Raw genomic sequence first — 20,831 nt, 5'->3', positions numbered from 1 at the left:
GTTGTTTTTTATAGGCATCATATAAAATTAATGCCAATGCATTTTTACTATGCTATGCTTGTTCATCCTTAGTGCGTTCCTCAGTAGGCTAATATTGTATGTATGTGTATTGCCTATTTGTATTATTTTGTATTATTAAGTATTGCTGTTGTCCTATTATTGTTGAAAATTTAGGAAAGGTATCAAACACACAATTCTCTTCCCCCAGTGATATTTATTTGGTATGAAAGAATCAAAGGATATCAGTGCATATGATTTATTTTTTAGAAATGCGTTCAATTTGTGCAAAGAGGCCGCAAGGGGCGAACTTCTAACAATGTTAGCCAATGGTAACTCACGTCGATGCAACGTCCTTAACCTACTATTTGGCACATCCGGGTGAGCGATTTGGGTGAGTGTATCATGGCTACTGCAACAAAATATATTTGGATGAATCAGATGTTAAATCTATCTTCTTTAAAATGACCTCGAATCTGATCATTCAATTGACACGGACAATATGATATGACCAACACTTAACCGTCTCCTCTCGTTGGTTATCAATAAACCGGTATGGCTAGCTAGAGGACTAGCATACAGCTACTTCTAGCAAGCTAATATCAATGTCCGGGTTTGTTGTAATAGATAATTCACGTTATAATCCCAGTCTGTAGGGTTGGTATTGCTTTAATTTAACAGATACGCCACTCTTTTTTTCCTGAATATATACAGCCGCGAAGATGTACGGAGCTATTCGGGTGCTTCTGCAGGTGTTCTTTGCCCAGCTGCTCTGTGGGTGGGTTCTGGGTTCAGAGCTCACATTTGAGCTGCCAGACAATGCTAAACAGTGCTTCTACGAAGATATCATCATGGGCACCAAATGTACACTGGAATTTCAGGTTTGTAAGATTGTAGTTCTACCTGACTCCGAGTGACTTGACTTCAAAAAATATTAAGGTGTGTATAGTAACCGCTAAGGCGGAAATGTGCTTGCAGGTGCAAAAGTGTCTTTCTGTATTTCTGTCAGGTCGTGACTGGGGGTCATTATGATGTTGATTGTCGTCTGGAGGACCCTGATGGAACTGTCCTCTACAAGGAGATGAAGAAGCAATATGACAGCTTTACATTCACCGCTGCCAGAAATGGCACCTTCAAGTTCTGCTTCAGCAATGAGTTCTCAACTTTCACGCACAAGACTGTCTACTTTGACTTCCAGGTTGGGGAAGACCCCCCATTGTTTCCTAATGAGAACCGAGTCACAGCTCTCACACAGGTATGTGTATTTTTCACCTGGATACAAATTAAAATTGTATTTCATTGTTGAGGAAACCTCCAGCAAAACAGCATTTGAAACGACAACAAAAAAAAATGTTGTGGGAAGCATTACACATCCAAAAAACATATTTTGACCCTTGCTCTAAAACAGCTTAACTTACTTTACTTGCAAGCTAATTCACCTAGGCGGGAGAGGAGATCACATACAGAGACGAGATTAACTGAAAATGACAAACCAAAACAATTTGAGTAAGCTAACAACAATGTGTTAATGCACTGATTTTTATTAAAATTGTTGACAGCCAAATGTTAAAAAAGGAATCATTACAATCACCTTATATTTTTACTGGGCACACTACAATGGTTTACCCGAATGGGTAAAACATTACAGAAATTAAAATTTGACGTTTTTAAATCGCTTCTCTGCATCAGTTTCCCACGCCAATATTTATTATAGATTTGCCCCCCTTCCTTCTCGTATTCATTTGTTATTTTATTTAGTGTGGCTTGCTCTTTGCTGCTTGCAATGTGGGTTTCAGGCAGAGCTGGGATGGGAAGATTTAGATTTTTCTCTGTATTAGCTCTGTGTTTCAGCTCAGATTCAAAGCACCATGTGGATCTTTCTTCCTGTATTCTAACCTATAACAATACCCCCCCCCCCCCCCCCTGTTGCCAGATGGAGTCGGCGTGTGTGTCCATCCATGAGGCTCTAAAATCCGTCATTGACTACCAGACACACTTTCGCCTCCGGGAGGCCCAGGGACGCAGTAGGGCAGAGGACCTCAACACCCGGGTGGCCTTCTGGTCCATCGGTGAAGCCTTCATCCTCCTGGTGGTTAGCATAAGTCAGGTGGTCCTGCTGAGAAGCTTCTTCTCAGACAGGAAGACCACTACGACACGTGTTGGATCATAATCAACTTGTACTCCTGGGATCGTTCTTATCATCTTTTTTTTGGCTCAATACATATTACATTTTAGCAAACCATAAGTACTTGACATTGAATTAGGTCCTGTTGTTTATTTTTGTAAATGTTTTCCTTGGTGCTTTATTGGTTCCCTCCCATCAGTTAATTTCACACTTATTTCATTTTAATGGTGCACCTAAAAACAAGGTTGAGGGAGGTGGATGAAAACATTAAAGATTCAAGTTGTTAAATTTCTTCCTCCTTCCATTGGCAAAAAAACAAAACAGCAATGACTCCCTCCTGTCTGGTGTTAAAATTGTAACATAAATGATTAACTCTCTAAACACATATGGCAGACTTCAATGTTTGTGGGCTGCTTGGATAATGATGATGGAGCTAGCCATTCATTTGACATTTTAATCCTTTTTATGCTTCCAAATTCGATTTTATTGTGAGGAATCCATGTGTACAGTCATGATGTAACATCCCAGTTAGAACAGACCTTGGTTTGACCTCATTACAAATGTGGGAGTTGAAAGTTGTTTTTTCTTTATATTTCATGCGTATTTTAGGTTGTGTTTTGAAGTAAAAAATGGATATTAACTTTGTTTTGATGCCTGATCATTTACTACTTGTTAAGAAAAGGGTTTGGGCCTCAACATCAGCCCTTGCTGTGTAATTTATGAATTGCATAGACCTATTTATTCTGTGATATCAAATCGTCCTCATCTTTCTTAGTACACTGGTATAAAATGTTATTGTATTGTTTGTCAAAAGATTGGGATGACTGTAACATATTATTTCAAATTCTCATTTGTAAATGTTCAATCCATTTTCCTTTTTGTTTTGTAAAAAGAAAACGTGTGTGTTGGGTTTGGAAAGGTTAAGCAACACTACATGCAATTCATGTTTTTTAAGGGGCTTAGTTCTTTAGTGGAATCCCCTTGGTAGAGTTTTGCTTGCACATGAGTGCATGTTAATGGGCTGTGACCAAAAATGTTTTGTTTTCTAGCCTCTTCAAAAGCAAACTGTCAAATGTACAATTAGAATATTATTTATCCTTTTGACATACAATAAGATTCACTCTGATATAAATGGTCTATATTGTGGTGGTAAAAGGTTAATTGATGGAAACTAAACATGATCGATTTCTTTCACCCATTATTTGGTATGATTTGATTGATCCCTGTACATGCTTTGTTCCATCTGGCTGTCTTCACAGTTTGCTGGAAATATTCAACCATCTTTATTAAAAGGAATTGAATTTTTGCCACTTATTTATTGTGTTAATTGAACATTTATTTTTTGCAAAGTTACTTAAAATCGCCATTGACCTGTTATGTCTTATTCAAACATACAGATGGTGCCATAATACTAGAAGTAGCTATACTTGTATTCAGAAGCATTTTACAATGATTTTCTGACCAACTGTTAGTGGCAACATATCAATCCATTATGAGTAATGGACATAGCATTTGAAGCCATTAAAACGCATTTTAGGGGGAAATCCCCATAGTTCCTTTCAATCGGGCTCAGATCAAAATAGTCGCGCTGTGAAATCTAGGATGCTATGTGATTGGGCTGTTGACACGTCAATCTTCCAAGTGGGCGAGAGAAAAGACTGCATTGTTTTCGATTTGACAGTACTTAGTCGTGACCGTCGAGGGTAGCAGTGGGTGGACACTGCCCTAGTAATCTTTCCTTCCTCCCGAGACAATTGTCGAGACAGCTTGCCTTCGGATGACATATTTGTTGTCTCCCGGATAACATCGCCTGTCGTGCCTCGGTGATAAAGAGGAAGAAGCATTGGTATTTGACATACTGAATTACAGGAGAAACGTCGTTTGTGGCTAAGCTAACCCAGCTAGCTAACTACTGGTAGCAACGAGTGGGGGTGGATTGCTTTTGGCCTTTGTCTTATTTCACACAAAAAGGAAAAGGGGAAATATGATGTCTAATAATGGCGACGACGGGTATGTGTAAAGGAGAAAGACGTTTTGGAAAGTAAAAGTCGATGGCAGAGACGCGAGGACAAAACAGTTTGTAAGTCAGCTAGCTGCTGAGCTAATCAAGGAAGTTGACAACACACGAGCCATTACTGCAAACTATTCACTGTGCGGAGGGGGCAGGTGAACGTATGTTATGGCCTTTTAAGATACTAACACTCGACTGTTAACGTTAACGTTCCTGTCACCAAGCGGAGAACATCATTTGATAGACGGGATTGCCTTCCCAACTCGGCTATTACTGAGATTCGCTCATAGCTTGCAGTAAACAAAGGGTTCCACCGGTCTTCACCATAGGCTCCACTGTAACATTCACCCATCATTTACTCACACAATTAAGTGACCGGAGATGGATCTGAAAACGGCAGTATTCAACGCAGCCAGGGACGGTAAGCTCCGGTTACTTCAGAAACTACTAGAGAACAAAGATGGACACGAGGTGACCAAGCTGATGGGAGAAAAGACCAACGGAGCCACCCCACTTCTGATGGCCTCACGGTACGGACACCTGGACCTGGTGGAGTACCTTATTGAGTGCTGTAGCGCGGCGGTCGAGGTCGGGGGTTCGGTGAACTTTGACGGGGAGACGATCGAGGGAGCACCCCCGCTGTGGGCTGCGTCGGCAGCTGGTCACCTGAAGGTAGTCCAGTCCCTGCTGGGCCATGGGGCCTCGGTCAACAACACAACATTAACCAATTCAACCCCCCTGAGAGCGGCCTGTTTTGATGGCCACCTGGACATTGTGAAATATCTGGTGGAGCACAAGGCAGACCTTGAGGTGGCTAACCGACACGGCCACACTTGTCTAATGATCTCCTGTTACAAAGGACACAAAGAAATAGCGCAGTATTTGTTGGAGAAAGGTGCAGATGTTAACAGGAAGAGTGTCAAAGGTGAGTATCTTGACACCAGCTTCTACTACATTGCACTGTCCCATACATGCTCAACTCACTTTCACGCTCTTAATAAATGACATGTCTTCTTTACCCATAAGCCTTTTTTCCATAACATATAGAGCTTTAGCCACAACATTGAACTGTTTTGAATTTGTGGAAACATGGCAGGCTCCTATCATTTTTTTTTTTTTCTTTCTGTATTATAATTGGCTTGGTATTGACACGTTGCACAGAAAATCTGGTTAAGGATTATGGTATTTCCCATTACACAAGTCCCGAGGTATACGTTGTTTTTTTCTTTCTAAGGCCAAGTGAATTTGTTTTTACTAAATAAAACACGTTGATGGTAATTGCTTGTTATCATATCTTATGACAGGTTGGTTTATTGATTCCTTTTCCAAAATTTACTTCCAATATATAATTTAAGGTTCTTAAAGTTGGATATTTAAAAAACAATAAGAAAAATTCCAAACTAATATCAACATTTTAAAAGTGGAATGGAGTCTCAAGTTGAAAAGTTGTGGAATTGACTAGGGTCCCAACATTTGTAAGGATGAATAAAGCCTAAGAAGAACAATAGTTGAGCGCTGCATGCAGCACTCACCTAATTGAGCAACGTCAATAATTGTGTCTGCTTTCAGGAGGGTGATGAGGTGACGGTGGCCCGAAGGAACTGCCCAAAGTTGTTGCCCACAACATAAAATAGCTTTTAGTATGATTCCATGGGTCAAATTCTATGACGCGTCATACCTGGCCTCCATCTTTGCCCATGCTGCTGTTATCCAGCGCAGAATGGAACATGTGTTCTCTTCGATTCCATACATAGCTAGTGCAGAAGATGTGTAATCTGATGATCTGGTTTCACATCTCCTGGTTTACATGATTCTCTGGATCCTTACTACAGGGGCTCATGAGTGTGGACTTGTAGGATAGCTGATGATAACTGTATTAATGTATGGTTCTATAGGGCAATCAAACTAGCCTATATACAAATGTTAACTTTTAATATTACATTTAAGACGTTGCAATGGGTTGTTTGTGCCAAAAACTCAAATGATTGGCATATTCTTTCATTCTTTGTCCTTACCTTTTTTACATTCAAATATGCACTTACTTTGCGTATTACTGAGGACTTTTACCCAGCAAAATCCTCAACGGCTGACTGTCTTCTGATCATGTGAGTGATCAGAAGTGGGAATTGTAGACTCTCTTATACTGGAGACTAAAATAAGATGACAGTGACTAGTGGTTTGGAGAAAATCCTATTTACTCTTATCTGCTGCAACTCAATCACTGCAGTAGCATACAGTACAATTGCTTTGAGTTAATTAACAATTTCCATCTATAGATATATGAGGGTTTTCTTAATCTTTTTAGTTTTTACTATATTATGCATTATTTATTTTTGGCGTTCAAGAAAAACATTTGTTGACATGAGATAACTGCACAAACAAGAGCTGGCTGGCCAGGGTCAGGGTTGGTGCATTACACAAACTAAGGTGGTCAGTACCAGCTGGCACAGAGTGCTGATGACCCAATAGCCCTTGGGGCCCATTGGTCAGCAGGTTTTTCAATAAGAATGTACAGGACTTAATAGTTAACAGCAGTTATTTGAAGTCAATCCTGGATATGTCTTTCAATTTCAATTTGATCGCAAGAAAAATCACAACGTTCATTCAGGATCTGTAATTTCGCCTATGACGCATCTCTACATACATTTAATTCTTCTGTCTATTACATTGTGTTCAATACCATTTCAGTTGTCTGTAGTAAAACCAGGGTTCAGTACACGCTCACTCCACGGTGGGACTCCTCTAACCGGCCCGTTTCCTCTTGTCCTCCCCCAGGCAACACAGCCCTGCATGACTGTGCAGAGTCGGGCAGTCTGGAGATCATGCGGATGCTCCTGCAGTACGGGGCGTCCATGGAGCGTGACGGCTACGGCATGACGCCACTGCTCTCAGCCAGCGTCACCGGCCACACCAACATCGTGGACTTCCTCACCACGCACCAGAAGGTCTGTGTGCCCCCTCGTTTGTTTTAGTTTCTGGTACTTCTAGTGTTTTTGTTTCATGCCGTTGGTATGCACCGGGCCGTGGCATCAAGAACGTTGTTGGTGCTTGTTTTAAAGATTAATGATGAGCTCTTTGGTGTTGTGGACTTCCATTGGATGATCCTCGGAGACGTGCAGGGCGAGTGGCATGTCACCACTGGTGTTGCTCAATCATTTCCTGAGTCCTGAATCAAATCCTTGCAAACGTTGAAGTGCAAGGATTGAACGTGTGTCAATATTAGTGGCTTACTAATATTTACTAATAGCATTCATCAGGAGTTCCCTGATGAATGCTAGTAGGATGCAGGTACCACCAGAAACCTGTTTAATCAAGGTTCCTCTGGCAACTGCTTGACGTGTTTCATTGGGCATTTCTTAGCGCTATATATTTTTGGTTGATGCGTTTGCCAAATGTCTGATGATAATGAGGTTATAATGTTTGTTTCAGACGAGCCACAGGGAGAGGATTGACGCCCTGGAGCTGTTGGGTGCAACGTTTGTAGACAAGAAGCGCGACTTGCTGGGTGCTCTAAAGTACTGGAAGAGGGCCATGGACCTCCGCTACATAGACAGTAATAACATCGTCCAGAAGCCTGAGCCCAAGCATCTGATCATGGCATACGACTATGCCAAGGAGGTTAGGCTTTTGTGGTTCAGTAAAGTTTTTTTGTATTTTATCATTAATGTTAACATTAAACTTGACTTGACTTTTATTTTTTTTATATACAGAGGTAATGTTTCATTCGATAGTTGCACGATGTAGAATATAATTGTGAACGATAGTGGTGATAAGTAAGCAGCATGACCATCTTCTCTTATGCAAGACCAGTTGGCGGTCTGCGTCATTGTCTCTCCTGTGTCCGGTTTTCCAGGTCACCAACGGAGAGGAGCTGGACGGCCTGATTTCCGACCCCGACGAGATGCGCATGCAGGCCCTCCTGATCCGAGAGCGGATCTTGGGACCCCAGCACCCGGACACGTCCTACTACATCCGATACCGCGGCGCGGTCTACGCCGACTCGGGGAACTTTGAGCGCTGCATCAACCTGTGGAAGTATGCACTGGACATGCAGCAGAGCAACCTGGATCCCCTCAGCCCCATGACGGCCTCCAGCCTGCTCTCCTTCGCAGAGCTCTTCTCCTTCATGCTGCAGGACCGGGCCAAGGGCGTCCTGGGCACCTCAGTGTCCTTTGAGGACCTCATGGGCATCCTGACCAAGAGTGTGCTTGAGATAGAGCGGGCCGTCAAGCAAGTCGGGCCGACACCCCCTGACCCCGCCCAGCTGAGCAAGGCCCTGTCAATCATTCTGCACCTCATCTGCCTCCTGGAGAAGGTGCCTTGCACAGCGGAGCAGGACCACTTCAAGAAGCAGACCATCTACAGGTGGGGGTGTTTATGTGTCAATATTTAACCTAGAAACACAATGTCAAGCTTAAACAGTTACGTTATTTCTTCGGTCACACTGGTGCTAAAATGATTAATCGATTTGAAGTATGATTGTTATTTATAGGGTGTTTGTGTTTCCAAGTCCGACTCAGTCCTGGAAGAGAATATACAGTGTTGCACACCGAATGAGCCACAGAGTGCCTTGTCTGATTTTGATTTTAGGTTCTGCTCTGGGTTTAAAATCATGGTGCCAAATGGATGGTGCAGCGATTTGTGCTAAGATGTCCATTCTGATACGTTCCCTCAAAGCCTATCCGCATTAACCACGAATGTTGACGGAGAATCGCAGATACAAGAAGAATGTTATTTATGCCTTACGATTTTTAGAGGGTGTGCCATTACCTACATGTGTTTACTGACATATCTAGTGATTCTTTTTGTCTTCCTTTTTAACCAAATGCTACCAGACCTACAACTGCTTTGGTGTCAATTAGTTTGGAGACGAGTAAATGTTCAGTATTTTTTCTTTACTTCCTTAATTTAGGCAAGTACAAAGTTGTGAAAGCCGGGGTGTTTTGACCTCCCGTCTTTTTTAGTCAAACCATATAATGAAAAATATTGAATGCTCCGTACTTTCACTCCAAAAATAAACATCTGTCTGCATATTTCCTTGCCGGCCCCAAAAAAATATTCCAAAAGTTAATCCTTTTTTTGGCTTATGAAACTTACCCCTATGATCAAGTGTATACCGGCTACAGACCTACTAATTAGTACTGTATTAAGTTGTCATCAGATCACTGCTTCATTGTCTATTGTAACGCTGGGTTTGTCTCCTCTTCCCTCCAGGTTCCTGAAGCTGCAGCCCTGTGGGAAGAACGGCTACAGCCCCCTCCACCTGGCGGTAGACCGGAACACCACCTGCGTGGGCCGCTACCCTGTTTGCAAATTCCCCTCCCTGACGGTGGCCTCCATCCTGCTCGAGTGTGGTGCGGACGTCAACTGCCGCGATGAGGATGACAACAGGTGCTTAGAGATGCTTTAGGAGGGCTTTTATTGGGTCGGTTGATGGATGGTTTGGACGGAGGCCTGAGATTCAAGCATTTCATTACTGTTGTTCCCTGCAACCGTATGGGTTATTAATGTTAATATGACAATGAAGCTGAAAGTTGGGCCGTGAACTACATATTCATTATGTTTGACTCCAGCTACACAAATGGTGAAAACCAAACAAGGCATTTTATTTTTATTTATTCTTAAGGACCTAAATGAGGTAATTGTAAATTATCAACATTTAGGACATCACCCCTGTATATAGCCTTTGGTGTTGGTCTATTGGTTCTAAGTTTGGTTTTATAATCATTATTCTGATGCAGTGCTGTTACCTCTGTTCACGTCGAAACCGCGTGTCAGTCAGCTATGGGGTTTATCAGGATTCCATTGGCCTAAGTGTCTGACAGCGATCTAGCTATGTTTTTATTAGCCTTGTGCATCAGACCAAGCCAGAGACTTTTGAGACATTAAATAGGTATGCTGCCTTTCAGCACTAGGTGTCATGGAAATTTTTCATAATGGACACTGAGCCATTGAAATATTCCTGACATTCACATAGCCATAACATCATCTTTAATACTCCCCAACCCGTCTACACCTCTCCCTGTATCATCGCCAGTGTAGCAATTCTCCACCTAGGTGGCTGCCACACTCCACCTATACTGGGCTTCTACAACAACCAGGATACAGGGTGAAGCAGAGTTTCTTGATAGTTCTGTTTCTCATCAGCCCGCTCCACGTCGCGGCGTCCAACGGCCACCCGGACATCATGAACCTGCTGATCTCGGGCGGGAGCCACTTCGACAGCACCAACGCCTTCCAGCAGTCGGCCTGCGACCTGCTGGACAAGAAGGAGCTGGCCCGCAACATCATCCAGCCCATCAACCACACCACCCTGCAGTGCCTGGCGGCCCGCGTCATCGTCAAACACAGCCTGCACTACCGGGGAAACATTCCAGAAAAGCTGGAGTCCTTCGTCCTGCTGCACAGATAGTCTGCCCGGGAGGACGCCATCGGGGTTTGGTGGGGGGGGGGTTATTTGAATTTGACGGGAGCTGACAAGCTGCACTGCCCCCTCCTCTATCTTACATGGTCGTCTGGGGAGAGGGGGCTTGCCTGGTGGAGACACCAGAGCGGATTAAGACGCCTGCTCGCTAGTTGGGATCCAACGCACCTCAATGGAAACTTTCTGCCTCTTTGGACGGGTTTTAAACGAAAAAAAAAAAAAGACGATGTCTGGACTGACCCAACGGAGCTGGATTGGGTGTACCGTATGTTCTGCCTAGTATCTTCCATGGCCACGGAGAAGGATAGAGACTGGCCGCAGTCCTTTGGGAGCGCATCACGAGTGGATTATGACATGCAAATGCGAAACAGTATCTCTGGATGAACTGCGCAACAGGGTTCAGTGTTCTTTTTATTTTGTTCTTTTGAACATATTTTTAGTCATTGTTCCAAATTCCACGAGGCTATTTATTGATGTAATCTTGAGAGACGTATCTCTTCCATGGCCCGGATTTGCATTGAATGTCACTGGACCTTTTCAAACGGATGAGGATGTGTCAAATCAAGCTGTGACTTCAGGTTTTCCCCTGTCTTTTGGTTTGGTTTTACTGGTCCCACAGCTGTTGCCGGTAGCCATGATGAACCCTTTCCTCGAGGCAGTGGTTTCAGCATCTCCCCCATCCTGCTCATTCAATGCATTCATAGCTCAGTGGCTTTCATGCGTTTGGACATTGGCCAAGTGGCGTGGATCCACACAGTGCAGAAAGTCCACCCTTTCTTTTTCTTATGTTGTCCCCTTTTATGTTGTGTATAAACAAAGCTTTACCAGAAGGGTTGAACGTCTGCAAACACCATAAGTGCTTTATCCTTCCCTATGCACAGGCCAGGCTGTTTGGAAAGAGAGACTGTTCTGTGCCGGCACTCGTCTGTGCAATATTTTCCTCTATGATTTTATTGTTGGGTTTACCTCACCACTGCCGTTTTTCTGGTATAGCCTCCAGCTTCCGAAAGGGGGAGGTGCATTACAACATGTGTGTTTGTGGGTGAAAGATTGTGTGTGTGTGTGTGTGTGTACGATTGTGTGTGCTTGCTTGAGTGTGGGAATGCTGTCTGCCTGTTTTTGCAAAGTGTCTTTGAGCATAAAAAAAATAAATGTATCAAATCAGCCCGGCTCTGGTGGGACGGCCGTGATGCAGGACCCTAGAAACGGACTGCTATGACAGGGGCCAGCTGTCTGCATCCATCAGCGGTGTGCAGGCCTTGTGCACTCAGCATGACCTTTTTGTTTTTGTTATTTTTTTCCTCCACGGTAAACCCCTGAACATCATCATCGTTATTCAGCAAGCTCAATAGAATGTCTAGATGCATGTGCAGGTTTGAGTACATATTCTCTCCTCGTTTTAACTACAGTCAGACTCCTTTCTACAGCGACCAGGCGTATATTTTAACAACCGTAATGAAACATTTTTACCAGAATGCTGACAAATCCACGTTCATTTTCTATAGCCATCACTGAACTTTGAGCTATCGAGGGAAGGGATGCCTTGCTGTGAGATGAGCTTTGTGAAATATCTTTGCACATTAGCTTTAGGTGTGTGTGGTTTTCAAAAGGGCTTTTCGTAACTCGTAGGTTTCATATTTCAACTTATTTAATAATTCAGAAGGTTCAAAACCAGAGATAAATTTTATTGGGGGGGTTGGGAAGGGAGGGGGGCTACTCCAAGGGCAACTACCTTTGAATCTGCACTTTACTACAACTAAGTTGAAGATTTAATATGGCATCAATCAAGTTCATGTTTTAAGAACCCATTTGAAAATAAACCCTTGTTGCACTTGTCTTGTTGTCCTGGAGTCTTCAATTCATGTATCTGTGGAACTTCCAAAGGATTTTTGATTTAATATGAATACTTTTTTACAAATCGTATGGGGAAAATCCTACAATACAACTTCACAAAGTGCAGGGGTTCCCGAGTAAGCATGGATTGTTCGTTTATTTCTTATGAAAGAAGTTTCCATGCCATGCGATTTTGAGTTCATTGTCATAACAAAGCTGTTGAGATAACTGTCTGGGAATACAGATGCTAATTATAAATCAGAAACCATACCAGCAAAAATAAATTAAATTATTTATGTGTCTATTGAAGTACGACGCCCTCTCTACCTCAAAGTTTCAAGAGTCACGTCTGGCCCCGGTACAGTTCAGGGAGGGGGACCATGGGCCTCGGGTCTCCATCTGATATATTAGCCCCCTGTTGGGTGATCCCACCCCCCTTATCACCCACAAACCAGAGTGGAATGCAGAACACTCTTTACACTGTTTTAATTAAATCGAACATCCACAATTGCTGGTCTCTTAGTTTAATAGAAGTGCATTTTTTTTTATCAAACGACAGTTGCAAGGCAGCACTTTTTAATGGCGGTAACGTTTTGACTCAACATTGTCAGCTTTTGACAGTGTTTAAAGGGGTGTGCCGATTAGGTCTCCACCCCATTCCCATCTCCCGCAAGTGATCTTACTGGGAACCTTAAACACTATGCTCAACTAAGCACCATTTGAGCTCAAATAGGTGAAATTATCATAGGTTTGGAGCTAGCTCAGCATCCACTTACTCTAGATATTCTGAGACATGTTTTATTTAATGATCAATAGACCCATTGACCTCTACCTTTTTTCCAATACGGCCAACGTTTTTTTTCATTACATGTCTTGCTCTTCTCTTCTCCTAATGTGCAGTGGTATGCTGTACTGGAACGCTTGAATTCCCATTGGGGAGTGTTAAATGGATCGATCTAATGCCTTTATGGGAAACGAAGTTATGTCTCCCCCAGTACTTTGCTTCCATCTCCATTTCCTCAAAACTATCCTCGACTACATTACCAAATGAAAAGGGAAAAGGCTATGCACCTTTCCCCTGCGACTGACGGCTGTAAAGACCCGTGCCCTTCTATTTACATCTGTGGACATAGCGTGTAAGCGAAACCATGTTCTTTAAGTAGAATCGCCTCTTCCACAGTGAATGCAAACTGTTCCACAGAAGGACACGCACCAACAAGCCTTCTCCTAAGCCCCCGGAAAGTTGACTTTAGTTCCAAGAAAGAATCACTTGCTATAGTTATTTTTCAAAAAGTAAAACTTGTTCCTCAACTTGTCCGAAGATCTCAATCAAAGGAATAAAACGAATGGCACAAATTGTTGGGCGTACCTGCATATTGACAACACTTGAACATAACATAACATGAATTAATTATTAACTCCTCCACTTTCCCCCTCCACTTTGTCACATTATACCTGTGGCTGTTACCTTTGTACTTCTGTGGCCAGGAGCAGCTAGAATGTCACACCTATCCCCTGAATGTTCTGTCTGTGAATCAATGCCAGGAAGGAGAAGGTCTCGGTGGGTCTATCTTTTGAATCTGATGGACCCACAAATTATTCCAAAGGACAAAAGGGTTTCATTGCTATTGTTCGGTACAAGAAGGCTTCTTCCTTGTACCTTCCTTGTACAGAAGGTACAAGGAAGAAGTCATTTTAACAAAGGATATCGGTAAAGGATGTTGTAGTAAAGCCAGGAGAGAAGGTTGTGATTGTTTTATCCAGCCTCGTATCTCTCTTCATCTCTATCCATCTCTTTATCTCTTGATCTGTCTCTCTGTATATCTATTCCTGTATCTGCCCATCTATCTATCTCTTTATTTGTCTGTCTGTCTATTTGTCTATCTCTTTATCTCTATCAGTCTATCTGTCTGTCTGCCTGCCTGGCTGTATGCTCTTTAAATCGGATCACTTTCCCATGTGCTATGGCTCTTACCTCACCTACATATTAGGCAGGAATGCCCAGGCGAGTCATTGATGGTTGTGAACTAAATCACCTCACCTGCTCGGTGAGGTTTCTAAGCTGTAAAAAAAAGTCAGGACTTGTCACTGCAAATGTTAAACATGCAAGTGTCTTTGGCACAGTTTCCCTGAACCCAAGACCACATGTGAACCACGGGGTCAACCCAAGGGGTAACAACAGTTACAGGGCAATAGAAAGGTGTTACAAAGAGGAAGATTGGGCGGATATTAATTCAAGATTTTGACCTTAAGCCAACTGTCTCTTTGAGGATCCTACATAGAGAAACAACAGGATGGCAGATGTAGTAGGCCATGGCAGGTTAGCGTACATCTCACATCGAAGCACTTGTTTTGCCAGTTGGTGATGCCTGACTCTGGTGGTTGTCTAGCGAAGCTTGAAAGGGGCAGTTCAACTCCTAGCCGAAGATCCCTGGGGTTTAAAATGCTAGGCTCCAACATCATCGAATGTAGACAGGCATCGACGTAGGCTGCAGACTGATACAAAACACAGTTCAAATTCACCCTGACTGAATCAACTCCGACCAGGCCAGTCCAACCCTTCAGACACAAACAACTAAACGTACTCTACTGCTGCTAAACATATTCTGCAGGAGTAAGGGCGCATGGGGAAGGGGATTTTCCCACTACGATCAGTACAGCCGTGATCCCATTATAACCACCATGGCACCCACATTACAATATGGAACGCCTGTGGAAGTGCAGGTATTAGTCCCATCTGAGGACACCCGCTGAGCCACCGCAACCTGCCTAACGAGGTCCTCGACGGTGAGACATACCTGACACAAACGTCTCTCGCTGTCGTCTGTGACTCTTCTCATTATGGCTCCGTAACGCTGAGGGCCTTCGGGGAGTGCTCTGGCCATGGTCTAATTCTGTCCTGTGTCTATATTCAGGTCTATGGAAGGTTGCCCTACATTAAGCCTGCGTTCTCTGTCTGTCTCTGGGTCCCCACAGGTAGACCGGCCCACTGCCTCTCTCTGTCCTTAGACACCCGACTCTCCTCTTTCTCGGTCTCTCTCTCTGTCTTTCTATCTTCTTCACTGTATTTCTCTATTTATTATCCCTTTCTATTCCCTCTCTTGTTCTATTTCCCAAATATTTCTCTCTCTCTCTCTCTCTCTCTCTCTCTCTCTCTCTCTCTCTCTCTCTCTCTCTCTCTCTGTCCCTCTTCTTCCTTCTTTTTCTCCCTGTTCACCCTCTCTCTATTTGTCTCCCTCTCTATCTCCTCTTTAAAAGTCTCTTTATACCTTTGTTGCTTTTAATTTCTCTCTCAACCTTCCAACGCAACATTAAACCTTTAAACAATGTGTCTTTCAGTTACCATTTGTCCTTATCTCGCTGCGGTTTTTCTGAGTTGGTATCTTTTAACTTTTTCTCTGAAGCCTATTGCTCTGGTCTCTGTATTTCGTTGCCAGGGCAATAGCAGCTTTGGGGCGGTTGAGTCCGAGTGATACACCTTCATATTTGGTAAAACTGAAATCATTCCAGGTTTGTCATATCCCATGATGGTATCAGAGGCACTCACCACCATGTGCATGGTGAAAAGCCTTAAAGGTAGAGATGTTTTAGATGTTCTTTAACCATTTAACCATTCTCCTATATTGGTAAACCAATATGAATCTCATTTCAATGTTTGTGAACCCGTAAAGTTGGAAGGTCACTATCGTTCAACATGTTCAAAATTGCAATGTTTTCATTGTGGATCGTTCCAAGCCTGTAACCCATGCTTTGTAAAGGCAGCCACACTGTGGGTTTTTCTATCAGGGTTATAATAATGACTTGGCAAATCTCAACAGTAGATAACACGAAGGGTGTTGTGCACCATGTGCACTGAAGTGAAGTTAGGCTCTTCATTTAGATACATGGACAGCCCTTTAGACCTGGGATCGAAGAGCACCTGCTGGACGTGAAAAACGGAATGAAGTGTTGAGGGAAAACGTGACGATTGCATAATATGTTCTGTAGCCTCTCGAGTTAAAATAGATAGGCAGGGTATTAGCATGGGGATAAGCCGCGTGAATTTGATACTGATGTGGTCTGGACCAGGGACTCCGGACGCAAACTCTCTCTCTCACACAGCACGCACGCACGCACGCACACACACGCACACACACACTCGTGCACATGCAGACACACACACATGCAGACATGCACCCACACAAAAAAGCACACACGCACACCCATGTAGACATACACATAACACACTAAAACCATACACAAACAGCACACACAAACACGTACATGCAAGTGCACACACATAAACACACACACACACACACACACACACACACACACACACACACACACACACACACACACACACACACACACACACACATATCAGTGTGTGTGTCTGTGAGTGTGTGTGTTGTTCTTGCACTTTCACACAAATGCTTTCCACCTTGCATCAGCTTTCAACACAACAGCCATATACAAGAGGAAAATAAGAAAGTGGCATGGCAATAGTAACAGTACCCTGCTGCTGATGATCTGCCCCTGGCTTCAGCCAATTAACTTCCAGAGTTAAAGCATTGGGAGAGCCCAGAGACAGCCCAAAAAAAGCTTACTTATCCCCCCCCCCCTTTCCCCACTGGGCTTCCTTGATGAGAGGACAACTGGACTTCAACAATGACAGGATTGTTTTGTGTTATAACTACTGTAGTAATTGCTGATTCCTTATTATGCATGACTTGAGACATTTTCCTGTGCCAAGTTCCTGTATCAATAATTGACTTTATTGGGATTATAAAGCGTTGTATAACGGAATACAACACCTTGCCCCACTGCCTCTAAAACCTGATGATGGTGTCTGCTATGGAGCTCCCTCGGCCCATTGGTTCTCCGTCTATTCAGGGCAGAGTAGGAACTAGACCCTTCCTGGGGCAGATGAAAAAGGAGGACATGTAAAGAGTCTTGTGGGAGCCCTGCTCCGAGGACCTCAGCCATTTCAACTATTTACTGCAGGCATTCTCACTGCCCATGTCTGCGCCAACATTTGTGGACATAACTACCTTAGATGATTTATGTAACCCAGAGGGTAAAACACACTGTGTTACATAATTCATGAATACAATACAATAGTAGGGTTCTTATTTTGTACTCTGATAATGATTGATAATTTGGAGGGAATTATTTAGGTAAGCAAATGTACTATTTACTTTAAGATAAAAATTAATGTCTGAATGACTCTGTAAAACTTTGAATCTATAATTGACCATTAATCAACCATTAACAAGTTCATGCGTTACTAAGCCTTAACTATTAACTAGCAGCTTATAAACATCTAACTAATAGTGGAGTAATAATTTTCTAATAGTGTTCTTGTTAACCAATGGTGTTGGTGTTAACTTACGTTATGGTGTTCTAACGTTAAGTTATTCATAATAACATTATTTAGTAGGGTTAGGGTTAAACCCAACCCTAACCTTAATGAATAAATGAATACCTTAGCTATGAATATCATTAGATAATGATTACTTGACTATTAGTTAACTGTTAATTAACAAAAATATAAATTGTAGAATAACAATTTGGATTAATTAATGAATTGGAAATTCAACAAAGTCAAAAGCACAGCTTACTGTGATCATTGAGTATCATCAGTATACCATAACACAGTCATTTATTCAATTCACAGACATAGCCTGAATATAGAGGACTTACGGGTGTTTCCCTTTCTCTGAGACTTTATTATTGTTGTTAATTCCGTGCAGGAAGCAAAGAAAAAACCAGAGCAGCTATGAGTCACCGCTGACAAGGAGTGCCACTCCGAGACAAGGCTCACTTTATCTAAGGTTGCCTCCCTATCTGGTGTATCTGAGCAGAATGGGCCTCCTCTGCTGAGTCAGACCAGCAAGGTCGGTTGGTAAGCAGAACGTGTTACAAATGGAAAGATAAAGAGGAGTTTTCAATGACATGGATGCTGAAAAGCATGCTGGATCTATGCTGGTAACCAGACATCATTGTGTCCATGCATGAGACTTGACAGAAGACAACCGATACTACAGACAAAACCAAAGTATACTATACTTTACAACTATCTCTAAATGCATCGACATAGCACATATGAACGTCCCTCGCGCACACACACACACACACACACACACACACACACACACACACACACACACACACACACACACACACACACAAACACACACACACACACACACACACACACACACACACACACACAAGCACACATGCACACATGCACACAGTCACTCTTTCCCACTCTTTCTATCACCACTTTATCTCTCTCTCTCTCTCTCTCTCTCTCTCTCTCTCTCTCTCTCTCTCTTTCTCTCTCTCTCTCCCTCTCCCACTCTCCCTTCCTCTCTCTCACCCCTGTCTCTAAGGGGCCGTGTGAGTGTGTTTATGTTGTCTAAACTGGGCCGGCTCTATTTCCATGAGGGCCAAGACCTGGCGGGCCTGGAGCTGGGGGGATCGGGTGGCCTCGGGACAGACGGGTACTCCTGGCTGCTGGTGTCTGTTACCTCAGATCACACTGTCAAAGCTGACCCTCACATTGCCTCTCCCACACTCTCTCCCACTCTCTCTCCCACTCTCTATGTTTCTCTCTCTCTCTCTCCCACTTTCTCTTTCTCTCTCTCTCTGTCTTTCTCTCTATGTTTATTTATATATATATATATGTCTCTCTCACTCACTTGCTCTTTCTCTCCCTTTTCTCCCAGATACTCTCTCCTTCTTTTTCTCTATATATCTCTCTTTCCATTCCCCTCTCTCAGCCTCTCTCTCTCCCTATATCTCTCTAATTCTCTTATTTCTCTCGCCTTCTACTTCTCTCCCGCTCCATCATCTTTGAGAAACAACGACCTAGTTCACACCGTCAACATAGGCAATTCTTCCTCTCCCCCAGCTAGTCTATCCTGAAGGGTCTCACAGGGCCCCATCCTATGTCCAATTATTTTCTCCGTTGACATGCTGACCTGTGGTCAAATTATTCAAAATCACAACATTTCCTTCCGCTGCATTAGAGATGACGGACAGCTTTATCTCCCCCTGAAACCAAGCCACCGGTGTAATCTAAACATTTAGACATTTACATTTAGGGCATTAAGCAGACGCTTTTTCTTCAAAGCGACTTACAATAAGTGCATTTGTCATAAGAAGTGAAACAATATATTGCTTTTTTAACAGTCCACCTCATGGACTGCTTTAAGAACATCAAGGGTTTGATGGCACAAAACTTTCTGCAAATGTTCGAAAACAAGGCTGAGGTTATCCTGTTCAGCTCCGCTGACTCCATCAAATCGATCACCAACAGCCTGAGCACTCAGATCACCCTTGTTTGAGTCTATTTCGAAAAGTTTGGTGGGATATATGAATCCGCCCTTTTAAAAAGTTATAAGAGCAGGTCAATGGCGTTATATAATTCAATGATGTTGAAAAGGTCAAATGCCTTTTGCAATTGCCCTTGTCCTGTCTGCAACTGTTTCAGAATGCCGCGGCCAGGCTTCTGAGCGGTACCTAGAAGAGGGACCATATTAGCCCTACGCTGGCCTCTTTTCAAGCTCATGTTGACAACGTCAGTGGATCTGAGACGTGCCTAAGAAATGAATTTGACTTGACCTGAATTTGACTGAAGAGTTTGCATCTATTTGACCTCATCAAACAGTAAACTTATCTGCAGCCATCTCAGATGCTTTTGGATATTTGGATTGGTACTTACTTATTGTAGTTCTTATTTCTACTGTGAAATTAAAACATATCTCAACAAGACATCATCAAATATGCAAATGGTCCTTTCAATAAAATTATACTATGCAATACAATGTTGGCTTCAACTGGCAAGAAGACTATTTCAACTTCTTTGATCACAGTAAAAACTCCAACTTTGGGAGTTTGTTAAAAAGTAATTTCAGGGAATTATCTAGAACAACATAGTATATAGCTTATTACAATATCACAGTTAATCTGGAACTTGTCTATGGTCGTAATATTAAGTTTAATATTTTTTCCAAAACACTTTGAGTGTGTTTTGGAAAGATCATACTAGAATATATTGTTATTTTTCAAGGCATGCGAAAGATAGGACCAAACACTTCCCCTTACATCTCTTTATACTTTTTATAATCTCAATGCATTAGATCCTTCCACTGCAGGAACCACTACCACACAACAACTCCGATTGCAACGCAGCAAATATGCGCCAAAACTTCAACCAATGGCTGGCATGCAAGCAATCAGCTCCTCTCTTAGATCCTAAATTAGTGTCACACACACACACACACACACACACACACACACACACACACACACACACACACACACACACACACACACACACACACACACACACACACACACACACACACACACACACACACACACTCGCACTCACCCACATACGCACGTGCGTGGCCTGTAGAAAGTGCAATGTTTCACCATGGGACCCT

General features: G+C 42.9%; 2 protein-coding genes across 2 annotated transcripts; both read left to right on the top strand.

Annotated features, from left to right (window-relative positions):
- The first annotated feature begins 286 nt into the window (after positions 1 to 286).
- Positions 287 to 3,436, top strand: tmed7 (transmembrane p24 trafficking protein 7). Its single transcript, XM_030358909.1, has 4 exons — positions 287 to 391; positions 712 to 878; positions 1,007 to 1,252; positions 1,931 to 3,436. Exons 2-4 carry the CDS (start codon positions 720 to 722, stop codon positions 2,165 to 2,167), a joined length of 642 nt encoding a protein of 213 aa, XP_030214769.1. The 5' UTR covers positions 287 to 391; positions 712 to 719; the 3' UTR covers positions 2,168 to 3,436.
- A 345-nt stretch (positions 3,437 to 3,781) lies between these two features.
- On the top strand, positions 3,782 to 12,393 carry fem1c (fem-1 homolog c). The gene is made up of 6 exons (XM_030358906.1): positions 3,782 to 5,058; positions 6,909 to 7,078; positions 7,563 to 7,751; positions 7,987 to 8,498; positions 9,348 to 9,524; positions 10,281 to 12,393. Exons 1-6 carry the CDS (start codon positions 4,515 to 4,517, stop codon positions 10,543 to 10,545), a joined length of 1,857 nt encoding a protein of 618 aa, XP_030214766.1. The 5' UTR covers positions 3,782 to 4,514; the 3' UTR covers positions 10,546 to 12,393.
- The last annotated feature ends 8,438 nt before the right edge of the window (positions 12,394 to 20,831 follow it).

This window comes from Gadus morhua, chromosome 6, assembly GCF_902167405.1.
Source record: "Gadus morhua chromosome 6, gadMor3.0, whole genome shotgun sequence".
Lineage (NCBI taxonomy): Eukaryota > Metazoa > Chordata > Actinopteri > Gadiformes > Gadidae > Gadus > Gadus morhua.
This window is presented reverse-complemented; position numbering and strand designations above follow the sequence as displayed.